Source organism: Meles meles, chromosome 1 (assembly GCF_922984935.1).
Source record: "Meles meles chromosome 1, mMelMel3.1 paternal haplotype, whole genome shotgun sequence".
Lineage (NCBI taxonomy): Eukaryota > Metazoa > Chordata > Mammalia > Carnivora > Mustelidae > Meles > Meles meles.
The window spans coordinates 116539875-116552854 of NC_060066.1; the positions used below are offsets into that span (position 1 = coordinate 116539875).

Here is a 12980-nt window from a genome sequence, read left to right on the forward strand (position 1 = left end):
AAACCTCCTCCCACAATGCTCACTCAAGCCGGAAGACTTAGAGCCATTTGTTGTGTCCCGCTTCTGCATTGAATAGGGAACAGGTGCCATGCTCCCCTCTCGCCCACCCCTACTGTGTTACTGAGGCTTTACGGTCTCTCACCTGGCTTGCCGCAAGGTTCCAATGGCTCTCCCATCTCACCACTGTGATCAAGTGATCTTTCTGAAATGAGAAGCTGATCATGTCACACACATGCTTAAAATTCTTTAATTGTTGTTCTCTATTCCCAGTAGATGTTTAAAAAATTTTTTTGTTTTAAGACTAAGTGGCCAAAGAGTGAGCTATGAATGGAACGATTGTTGGCTGCCAAATGTAGAGCTGGGCTGTGGGGTGGGAGGTTGAGGAGGAGAAACAACGGGATAGGTCTTGTGAAACCCGAAGTCCTTGAAGTGTCTCTCCTCCCTTTGAGGAAAGCAAAGTCTGAGTAGAGCTGATCCTGATGCTGGCGACGTCTGGGTTCCTGGATTAGCAAAGCATCAGACTGAATGGGGCAATTTCCACTGTGTACATGGAGTATCTGTCTGGAATTAGGGTGGCCACAAGCCTCATTTGGGATTATAGCACCCAGTTGTCATTTTAGCAGAAGTTGGGTCAGCACCCCCAGCACCAGGCTAGGGGGTCAGATGTAGAACAGAATCGGTAAAAGCCAATTTCCTTTGCAGGGCACGCAAGGTCTGTGTGAGCTGCCTTCTGTCCACTTTACCAGCCTCATCTCTCACAAAGCCTCCCAGCCACCTGCCTCCTCTACCAGAAGTTGAGAGAAACTGCCTGGCTGCTTATAATGTCAAGCCTTGGCTCATGCTCTTCCATCTACTAGAAGGCCTGTCCTTTCCCATCTGTACCTGCCTGGCAAACCCCCAACTATTACCTGAGATGTGAAGTGGGGCACATTCTGTGCCTGTTCCAGTCATACCCCAGGTGAATTGGCCCCCTTGCGCTCTGAGCCTCACTGTGCTGTGTACAGAGCTCTCTTACAGAAATCACAATTTATCATGCATGTATGTCTTCCTCCCCCTGCTAGTCTGAAAGCAAGCTTAGGGAAAAGGTTTTATCGGCTTCCATTCTATCCTCAGTGCCTATATTCTGATAGGTACTTAGTCAACTTGTTTGCCTAAGAGAGTACTTAGTTGACAAGTTGACTAAGTACTCTCTAAGCCCTATGTAAAGCTAATTTAACAGTGATTAGTACCACGAAGAATGTGCTAGTGATTATCGAAAGCTCTTAGTACCATTAAAAATATGCTAGTACTATCAAAAGTCAATCAGGACATTTTTGGCAACAGTATCATCTTTTCAGATCCACTTAGAATAGAAAATTGGGATTAAAAAAACTCAGAACACAGAATCTCTTTGGTGCAATGGGGAGTTTCTGATGTGCGGTGTTCTTTACTCAGGTCAGCAAAGTCTCCTAGAAATATGTGTGTCATGATGGCAAGCAAAGCAGCATGGGGATGACAGCCTAAGTCCCAGGCCCCACCCTCTGGGAACAGAATGCCAACAGCCACCTAAGTGCCCACTCACTTATTTTAATGTATCTGCTGACCCACCCAAATGTTTGCAAGGTAAATTAAGGGCCTCTTTCGAATTAATCTGGTATTTTACCAATCTGAACTCTTCAGAGTAGTGATGGCTAGAATTCCTACTGTTAACCCTAGGATCCTTCAAAATCCCAATGATTCCCATAAAATAATCATATATGATTAGGGTATAGGTGGTAGCTTCCACACAGAGTAAGCCATCTTGTTCTCGTTCACTCATTCACTCAAATATTCAATTGTTCAATTGTTTAAAAATGTTCAATTGTTTAAAAATGTTCAATTGTTTAAAAATGCAGATCCCAGAAGGCAAAAATGAGTGGGTGAGATCAGAGGCCTGGGCAAACATCTGGAAAAGAAAACTCTTTCAGGTACCTTATGTTATCATCTTTTTGTCTAAACTATTAAAATTCTCACAACCTCAGTTACACATTCAGATGTAAATACAGAGAACACAGCCAGAGGTCAAGTATAGTTTTGTTTTTCCATGTCCACTTTAGCCTGTATACCTACCTAGAAGATGCTTGAACAATGTTTTGACACTGACAGGGAATTGCCAAGTCTCCCTGGAACCTGGGATACTGCCCATTGTTCTGCCGCTGTAGGGGGGTGGGGGCTGTCTCTGGCCTTGAGTGTGCGTGCAGTGACTTAATGGGTGCCATCCTGATATTCTTTGCTCCACTTCCATAATCTGATCGTTTATCATCCGGTTGTCTAAAAACTCTTCCAAAACTCTATAGCTATATGACGGGTAATGAATGAAAAAGAGAAGAGTCCTTGGTTTATGTCTGCAGACAACGTGAATCTTTTCCCTAGCAGGGTTTGCTTTGCAGATATAAATTATGCACGTCATGGCCAATGGCCCAGGGAAACAGTTTACAGTAATCTATACAATAAATCTTCAAATCGATTGCTTTCTCTAGTTCCTGTCCATGGAATAGGTAAGAATTTGTGCACTATCAGTAATCTATGCAGATAAAAAAAATAGCTGAGTGTAGTAGAAGCCAAGTTCCATTTTTTTTAAAATTAATTTTATTTCAAGTACCTCTACACCCAATGTGGGGCTTGAACTCATAAGGCAAAGAGTCACATGCTACACCCACTGAGCCTGCCAGATGCCCCCATCCCACCCCGCCAACATTTCTTTCTCATATTATCAAGTTCTTTTTTTTTTTTTTAGATTTTATTTATTTGTTTGAGAGAGAGATCACAAGTAGGCAGAGAGACAGGCAGAGGGAGAGGAAGGGAAGCAGGCTCCCTGCTGAGCAGAGAACCCGATATGGGGCTTGATCCCAGGACTCTGGGATCATGACCTGAGCCAAAGGCAGAGGCTTTAACCCACTGAGCCACTCAGGTGCCTCTATCCAGTTCTTTTTAAACAGACCTATTTTTAAATTAGTCAATAATTAAAATTGAATTACCGAGCCACTCACAAAAACAATCCAATATTCACCCCCCACTCACAAATCCAGGGTCTGACACTTTTCTTCTTCTTTACTTGATTCAAAGACCTTTATTCACTTGCTAATTTATTCAAAAGGCCCATTTCATCTTCATTTTTAGACCCTAAGATTTTAATTTTCAGGAATCTATTCATTTAAAACATTCTCTTGAGCATAAAATGATTGCAACAGATAGTTTTTGTTACAGTGACAATCCACTTTCTGATTCAATCTATAACAATTAGCTTGGTTTTCATAGAAACTTGTTAGGTTGTCTTTTTAAAAAATATTTATTTACTTGAGAGAGAGAGACAGAGAGAATGAGCGGGAGGGGCAAATGGAGAGAAAATCTCAAGCAGACTCCCACTGAGCGTGGAGCCCAGTGTAGGTCTCAATCCCAGGACCCTGATGATTGTGACCCGGGCTAAAACCAAGAGTCGGATACTTAACCAACTGAGCCCCCCAGGTGTCCCTTGACAGGTTGTCTTTAAGAGGGTATAAAAATTATACAAGAGTGAAAACCCTCCCTAAAAAAGCAAACAACCCTTTGGATTGAAATAATCACATGAGAAAAAGAAGCAAAATCCAATTTGAGATTTCAGTTTATTTTTCAAGTTGTACGGTATAAAAAATGTAACATGTAAAATGTTTTACAGTCAGTTGGGATGGGGGACCCAAAAGGGGACCAAATAACTTGGCTGCCAGGTATGCGATGTCAGTTGTAAACGTTAACATTCTTACTGTTGGATGTCACAACGAGAAGACATTTCATACCATACACCATATGAATGTTCGTAAACGTGCTGACGCAGATGGTTGCTGGTAGAGTCATTCATTTAGATGTTTGAAATGCCTCAACAGGGCCCACTACCCATTTATGCAGGTAATCATACTCAGACTTTCTCCTACATAGATGGTGACTGGAGTAGAGATTGACAAGAACTGCCCCTCCTGGTTATAAAGTGCAGTATTAACTACTAAGAAAGAACACAAAGACCTCTGGCCACATCTTTGTTCAAACAGTGTTGAGTCCATCAGATAGAAAATCATCAGATGATTTTGTCACTGACCTTTCTGGGTTCGAAATCCAGAAGTGAAAAGTTCTTTCAACACAAAAGCAGTTGTCCAATGAACTTCTCTGAAGAAGACCTGATTCGGGTGTCCCTGGCTTCTCCCTAGCATCGTGGTTGAGGAACTGGTCATTCATAAGGAGATTTATGTCGATCACCCCAGTGAGCCAGTATCTACCCATCCTCACTCTGGCTAGCATCCTGTACTCTCCACAATAGTTGTTCTCATAAACAACTGCTTGGAAATCACATTTGGCCAATGTCGTAACTCAGGGGTCTCAGGGGGAGTCTGCTATATATAACTAAAGCCCACAGTGAATCCATCATAAAAATAAGGAATTACCACCACCGTTGGAATTTTGCATTCCTTTTTCTTAAGAATGATGAACAGCATAAAAAAAATAATGAACAACATTAAGTGAACATTCCATTATTTCTATGACTGAGGGGTAGTAGCAAATGAAAAGCCACTGCCACCTCTTTCTACCTGGCCCTGGAATGGTGACAACGTGCAACTGTCTAAATTCCCTATGATGTTGAGTTAAACTAGACTTGTCACCCACAGACCAGTTGCCTGGGTCCCATTGCTAATTCCCTGAGCAATAGTCACTGGGCCGCAGAGAGGAAGCTTCCCTAGGCTTTGGGCTTTTGGGGGGTCTTAACAACTCCTAAGTGATCAGCTCCTTCAGAACGAAAGCTCACAGGACAAGGTAAAGCACCGATAAATATAAGCAAACACAAACCAGACAACTGTACATTCAAATATTTTTATGAATTATTTCAGTGCCAAAAGAAATGTCAAAGACACTCTTACAAGTCTGGGGTTTGTCACGTTTGTTCCCCAGGCTTAAGATGAGTAAGTACTTTTATCCCACTAAGACAAAACAATGGTGTTTTCAAGCTGCAAGATAAATTGTAAGATTTTTTCTCTTATATAAATTGTAGATATTTATTATATATAAAAATTATACAAATTGTAGATTTTTAGTGTCATATTGGATGTGACTTTCCCGGTACTGCTTAAGATGTCAGAAATCTGTTGTTCTGTTGGGAGAACTTGAAAACAACCCATTCAAGAGATTTATTTTACAAGTGAAACAAGCAAACTGGGCTATCTAAGTAGAAATGGGACAGGGCCTGGCAACGGAGAGTCACAGAGTCCCCAGGTTCTATTTTATTAGTTTTATCATTCCCTTTCTACCCTTTGAAAATCTGTCCTGATTCCAAATGAGCAGGCATGCTGAGAGATGTATCATCTTTGTTTTCCTGTGTTTCACGCAAAGTGAACAGCAGTACAGAAAAATATGGTTTGTGCACAACAGGATGAAACTTTAAAGACCTCGGAAGAGAGGAAAACCGTGTTTTCAGACTTCTGTTTTATGTCTGTTAAAACTCTTGAGGGCAAATGTGGGGGAAAACAGTGGGCTGCAATTGCTTGCTGAGAACACATAGGTCAAGGAGGGAGGCCAGGGGACTCCTGTTCCAGACCTCTGGAGGGGCTGGGCCTGCAGGTGCTCCCTCTCCCGCCCTAGCCAGGGAAACCGAGCACCAGCAAGAGGCTTCCTCAGCCGGGAAGAGTCCAGGTCTGCCTCAGCCCAGTTCCCTATGCCCAAGCCCCAGATGCCCACCTGCCCAAGCCAGCAGGGGCAGGGCGGAGGATGAGAGAGGCAAAAGCAAAGGCTGGCTGCTGAGCCATAGTCCCAGGGTCTATCAGTAGGTGTGGTGCTGGCGGGGCTGGTTTTCTGGGGGAGGGGCATTCTCAGGTTCTTTCAATTAGAAATCCTAAGAAATCTGCCAGCATACTGGAGAAGTTCCCCTGGGGGCCACAGCTCTGGTGCAAAGTGCAAGAACAGAAGGGATCCCAGCACCACCTCGGAGGAACCCTCACCCTAGGTTCTGAGTTCAGGTTAAGTGTCCTCACGTTCCTTCCCCATTTTCCAAAATGCCAGATCATTTAGATCACACCTCAAGGCACAGTGAGCAAGGGGCTAGAATCACATTAGATTTGAAATCCCGTTTAGGAGCCATGAGACTCGAGACAAGTCCCCCCTCTCTGATGGTCCCCTTCCTCACCTGTTCAGTTGAGAGAGCCCTGCCTCAAAGGACTTCACGTTCTGAACAGCACCCAAACACACAACAATACCAGATAAATGTGTGTTGCTACCGTTCTCTTCCTTGTTTTAACAGAATACATTTTGTCAAAAACATGACCTGAAATCTGATTGCGTCAGCATCTGCTTGGCTAAAGTACAACACACCGACTTCAGCGTAGAGTCTAAACTACCTCAGTTCACTGCTGCACTGAACACCATTCAAGGACTGTGCTATGGGCTTCAGAACAGTTCGTATTTTATTTATGATGGAATAGGACAAGGTTACATCGTAAATTCACAGTAGTGATTTATTATTTTTTTTTTGTAACAAGATCCATAAAGCATAATTGCTACCCAGAAATACTTACATCACTTTATAATCGCAGGAAGGATCTCTGCTGGACTACTTAAATATTATGTTAACGTTTCTGTGCTACTTTTAGTCATCAGTCTTATGGTTTTCTTTGTGAAGCTCAATTTTTAAGTTACATTGAGAAATATGTAGTAAGGCTTTCGGGGTAGTAAAGTTGGAGCAATAATTATGACAGAGCTTGACCTTTCTCTGATTCTTGCTGTTTTCACCTCATAGAGTCCTGAGGCAAGAGTCTAATGGATTGCCTGCGGGACATCAAGCTTTCCAGAAGACTCTTCTCTGCTAAAGCTATTTATTCCTGGGGAGAAGCCAGTGTCATGGAGGGAAAGGAATAAAAGGAGCCAAGGGAGAAGTAAACTGGCTTTAGAGCAGCCTTCCAAAAGATGGGTGCCATTAGGAAATCTCTCCGCCATAGGGCACAGGGTAGAAACACAGACTCGTCCATACAGACACATGCGAAAGTTACCTGTTAACATGACACCCACCAGCGATAGACGACACAGATGTTCAGATGGCTAACATATAATTGGTAATTACACTCAGAGCCACGCACACATACATGGAAACCTATACCCACCAACAAGTATGTGTCCCTATTTAGGGAGCCTGAGTCCTGAGCCCAGCAGGACTCAGCCAGAGGGGGTGTGAACCAAGGACCCCATTCTCTTGGTTTCTCAATGTGACTAACACATCCCCTGGTGTGGGTGTGGGGTGGGTGAGGAGGGGCAGGGTAATGACGTCTGCCATCCCGACGGGCAGGGGGCTTGCCAAAGAGCCACAGCACTTTCGAAATACATGCATGCAAAATGAAGAGAAGCCTCAAGTATGGTGATGGTCGGGGGGACACCCCATCTCATCTCCCCTGCACCAGCCCAGCCACCACCTCCCCACGGAAAAGGAGCTCCAACTCCACCAAAGAACCCAGTGCGATGTGCGCATGCACACAAACACACAACACACCCAGGGGGCACCAGCTACCTCCACCCACTTGTGCACAGAATTCGTCCTGTCTGTAGATTCGAAAGGGAAGGACAGAGGGAGAAGGGGATGATGACAGCTGGGCAAAAATGTGCTCAAGCATTTTCTCAAGGGCTTACGTTAGGGTGAACTTTAGCAACGGTATTCTGCATTTCGACTTCACTGATAACGCAAAGAATGGAGATATAAAACCTTAACTTTCCTTTCAACTCAAAACATGCAGACATTTTAACATTCAGTTCATGTATGATTAAAAATTATCACCACCTTCAGAAGGATACACCGAGGAACCCAAGTTAGCCACCAGTTAAAACACCACCAGGGGAGAGAGTGATCTCAGGCAGGCGCTCCTGATTCGGGTCTTCTACTCCGAACATTTAACAGTCACGTTTTAATAACTTAGGTTGAAAGTTATAGAAAATCTATAAACATTTAAGGCAAATGAAATCTTGCCCCCTCCACTGTTAAGTCTCATATATTTTACAAGCCCTAGGGCAGCTTATCCTCTTTCCCAAAGAATGGCTGATTTGGTTCCAAGGACTGAAATAAAAATGCATCGTTTTCGATTGGGTGATGCAGCTTTCTGAAACCTTAAATCTTTTTAATGCCATTTACATTGTTTCCACTGCACCAGTAACTCAAATCATCAAGATTTTGAAAGTGCAAAGGCTTTATACAAAGATCCTGCATTTTATTTTGTTAGGCTTTCAAAAGGGACTCAATACAAAGTCAGTGTAAAAAAATCGATATCCAATTTAAAACTGAAACAATAATTTCAGAAAGTCTGACATTCTCCTATGCAAAGACTGGGAGAGGAAGAAGGGGTAGAGAGAAAATAAATTCCTTAATTTAAACCTTTCTTCACCCTGCTGGGAATACCAGCACCAAAGCAATGACTCCATCTTAACCCCTTCTGATCGGGTAACTTAAGACAGGGCTGGAAGCACAGTATTTTAGAATGCAGATAATAGTGTCGCCATGAACCACGTGTTCTGTATATGACCTATAAGAGCATTCCCAGCAGCTGTGCCCTGATGCAGAAACCTCGGACACACTTAGTCTGGGGCATGACAACCGGGACACAGGCGAAGTCCCATACGCTTTTACCATTCCTTGCCCGATCTCCCAAAATATGTTTCCTGAGAAAGACATCATCAGCATAAGGAATGTCTAGTTCAGAAACTAAGAACAAAAGCACCATGGTTCCACGGTATGTTTTCCATAAACAGAACCACGCAGTTAACATAGTGCATCTTGGCTCCACGCCACACCGACTGGCTCCTCCTTTCTTCTGTTCCAACACATCTGCTTGAGCAGCAGGCTGTTGGTTCAAGAGTGCTGTTTACTTGTGCAGGTACAGGTGTATTACAAATATCCAAAGCCTGTTTTGACTTTTAAAGAAGATACACAAATACTGCAGCACTTCTGGAATTCCCAAACCAGGAAGGGTGCTCGCAAACACATAGAGCATTCTGACAGTGTCCTTCTTGTCTAATGTGAGGTGATTGGCTACTCCCGATTCCTGGGAAAAGCAAGGGTGAATACTCTGTAAAGGTCGGCCATGGATACGGGAAGGCAAATGGAGGCACAGACAGGAACTCCCCAGCAGCCTTACCACCTGCCCCCCAGGATCCTAAGATCGGCTCTCTCCCTCTCCTTTCCCCAAGCTCTGCTGCTTACCCATTCCATCTCTCCACTTTACCAACCACTACAAGGACTTCCAACACCAGTGCCGAAGCTGCCCCTTCCCTGGTAGTAAGTGGCAGAGGTCTTGAGTTGCACAGTGATGGTGGTCAGAAATCGGGACTGGACAGCAGCAGCTGTCACTGCAGTGGGCACTGTTTGGTCTCCCTGGGCAGGGCAGCTTGCCACAAAGCTTTGTGAGGACTTCTCTCCCCGGGAAATTAGAGGCTCCAAGCCGCACCTGCCAGTCCCTGAGTCGCGGTGTAAGTCTTCCCCCTGGTCCCTGCGAGCAGTGGAGAGGAGAACTGGGAGAGGGGCTCCCGCTGCAGCCTAAAAGGGACAATCTGGCAGGCTGGCTGTCCCTGTGTTCGACCTGGTTGGCATTCTGTGCTTCCCTATGCAAACAAGCCACAGCACCCACAGGAGGCAGTGCACAGAGCCTGTGAGCACACATGGAGAGCCGGGTCCTGGGCAGCTCTGCAGGCTGGGCTCCTCTGGCCAGGGCCACCAACCGGGTGGGGGTGCGGTGCATGTAGGGGAAGGCAGATAGAGGGAGATGGGCAGGCCATCATGGGGTCAGGAACGGGCCATCTGCTCAAACCTAGGGAAACAGGGTCAGAAACAGGACAGGTAGGTTTTCTCTTGGGGAGAAAACAAAATAAAATCATTTAGAGCTGTCAAGTGATAGTGCACATTTTTCGTTGTGACCTTTCTCAGTAGAACCTAAGGCAACAAAGAACAAAGATGAAGGCAGGTATTTCCGGAAGGGCCGGTGGCTCCCGTGGGTGAAGTGTTACTGGACGTTCACGTACACAAGCACCCATGTGGACATGTCGTGCCTGGTTTCCCGAAACAGAATGAAGACGCATCCCCCAGGAGGTCTACCAGGGGGCGGGCCAGAAGCAACAGGAGGACGTGGCCCTGGACGAAAGGCGGGGACTAGCCACTGAAAGGCAAGGCTCCCGAGGGCCACCTGCTCCGCTTTGGTTTACAGCTGTCGCAAAACACCAGGGAACAGCTTCTCGAGAAGTCCCATCCACAAGAGTCAGATGTCGTCAGTCGCTTTTTTTCCAGGGCAGACATCCCCTGCTTCCTTCCAAGTAAAGTGCGGATGGTTGAAGGATACTGGTCTGTCATCTGCCAGTGTCAGTCAGCAATGAAGAAGAATAATAAAAAAAGATGCCCCTCTGGTATACATATACCTATATATCTATATATTCTTTTTTTTTTTTTTTTTGTAATAAAGCCACAAATATAAAACTTTTAAACCGATGTCTCAGACTGTAGGCGAAGGACAAATTTGTGAGATTTGGGGTCTATGAACTCTTCTGAGAGGACGATGAATGGAATTTTCTTCACATTGACCACGAGGCTGAAGTCCAAGCATTTCAGGACGAAAACGATCCCATCCCGCAGTCCGTTCGTCACAGCCTCGTCACTAACCAGTCTCCACTGCGTTGAGAGCCAGCGCTCCTTGTCATACTGCAGGGTGGGGCCCGCGCTGAGGTAACGTTCTAGAAAGGCCTGAAAAAGAGGGGGAAAGGCCATGAGAAAAGAACTAGCCCGCGTCAAGGGCAGTGACGGCAGCGGTGTACCCACCTTATTCCGGTGAAAACGTCTGCCACCAAACCAAGACGGAGCCTGGCTCATTGGGCCGTATTCCCAACAGGCCCTCCCAAAGGAGTCCTTGTTGCGGAGGGAGGCCTACGCGGACTTCGTCACTCCCCTCCACCAAGGAAGCGGGGCTGGTGGGGTGGCTGGCACCTCTGTGTGCGGGGAGGCTGTCTCCGAGGCACCAGCGCGGCCAAGCCATGGCCCCACATGGCGCCTGCCACCGCATGTACCTGTGCTGGGCCTGCCTGCTCCCCCACCGACAACTCCGCAGAGCAAGGGCAGGGCACAGAGAGGCCCTCGGGAAGCGGAAGCTGAGCAAGTAGGATATTCTGGCACGCAGGCGCAAAAATGCACGCTGCGCCACTCACGGGTTGTGTGACGCTGGACAAGTCCTTTGACCGCCCTGTAACAGCTCCTGGTGGGGCGGCAGCGAGGCTGACATGGCTGCCTCTAACCGTCTAATGGCACGAAGTAAGCCCAACCAGTGCAGGCAATGATGACTTCCTGTGGGATCAAGTGGGCACAGGCAGGCCGGAGCGGTGCCAGAGCCCATGAGCCCGTCCCTCTCACGAGTCCCCTGCTCCAGCAGTGCTTACCTGTGGGAGGTCTCCGACCCGCCCCCCCGCCCCCACCCACTGGTGTCTGTTGTTCCTCCTGGGCCTTCCAATTCTCCTCAGACCACCCCCTGAACCTCTGGACAGATTAACACAGCCTCCTCCAGGTGCTTATAATCGCTGGCCTGACTCCCCCATGACATTTACTTTCCTGAGGATCGCTGCAGACTTGCATGTTTGTCCCCCACACTGGAATTTACCGCTCCCCCGCCCCGCCCCGACAGAAACTGTTTTTTAAATCTGAATTTCTAGTGTGCCTGGACATAATAGGAACTCAATGGTGTGTGTATTAAATCAATAGACGCTGGTTTCGTTGTAAGAAAAGAGACAAAAAAAGCGAGTCTGTGATTCAGTCAGGATATACTGGGATTTGTCACTCTGGTCCTAGACACAGGTCAAGGACAGTTTCTACATGGTATCCCCTTCCATCCACACCTCACTGCTGCTGCCAACTATATTATTTCTGATCCATAAGCCTATATTCCAAGGCAGGAAGCAGAACCATGCCTAAACACACTTCTAATATAAAATTAGCTCTTATGAATCCTAAGAAAAAGAAACAACTCAGCAATGAGAGAACTGAAAGTAGTAAGATAATTTATAGGATACTAAATATTCATAGAAAATTAACATAACAAAAGATGCTCTACCACGTTGATAATTCATGAAATATGAATTCAAACAAACTTTTTTTTTTTTTTTTGGCCTCTTACGTGGGCAATGAGTACAAAGAATGGTAACACCCAATATGTCAAGTGTGTGCGGGAAATAAACAGAATCGTATCCCAGAGGCAAAGTGTGAAAGAGTAACATCCCATGGAAGAACAATTCAGCAGGATCTCTACCTTTGATCTAGCTGTTCCTCTCCCAGAAATTTCTCCTTTGGAAATACCTGCACAGATACACAAAGATGTATGTGAAAACCATACTCGCTGCAACACTGTTTAGACCAGCGGTTGGCAAACTTTTCTCTAACATAAATATTTTCAGCCTCACAAACCACACTCTGTCACTACTGCTCAACTTGGCCTGTGTAGAGAGAAAGCAGTCATAGATGATATGGAAATAAAAGGGTGGGGTTGTGTTCCAATAAAACTTGATTAACAAAAACAGCCAAGCCCCGGTTTAAACTACTGAAAGACGTTAATCCAAATGTGCATCATAAGCACCGGTTACACAAATCACGGTATTCAGCAGGATAAGATGCAGCTATTAAAGAGAATGAATTAGAACCGTAGGGCAGAGAGCTGGAAGTACTGACAGGGGAAAACACTGTAGAGATAGTTTTAAGTGAAGAAAGCAAGTTTCCAAGTTCCCGTGTGTGTGTGTGTGTGTGTTTGGTATGAACACCCATTTGTGGTTTACTTTTTTCCCACTTCTTCTTTAAACACACACACCCCTCTGAAAGCATACACACCAAAAACTTTAGGGGAGGAGAATGGAAACTTCCCTTTGCACATTATAATTTCCTTTTCCTTTTCTTTCTTTGTTTAAAGATCTATTTATTTGAAAAAGTGTGTGTGTGAGCAGAGGGGGGA

The 12980-nt window shown here is 45.5% G+C and overlaps 1 protein-coding gene across 1 annotated transcript in view; it reads right to left on the minus strand.

The window, feature by feature from the left end:
• Positions 1 to 3615: 3615 nt before the first annotated feature.
• VANGL1 (VANGL planar cell polarity protein 1) overlaps positions 3616 to 12980 on the minus strand; it is a 52896-nt gene continuing 43531 nt past the window's right edge. Inside the window, 1 exon segment of the mRNA XM_046010191.1 lies at positions 3616 to 10738. Coding sequence (XP_045866147.1) covers positions 10478 to 10738 — 261 coding nt within the window. The 3' untranslated portion in view covers positions 3616 to 10477.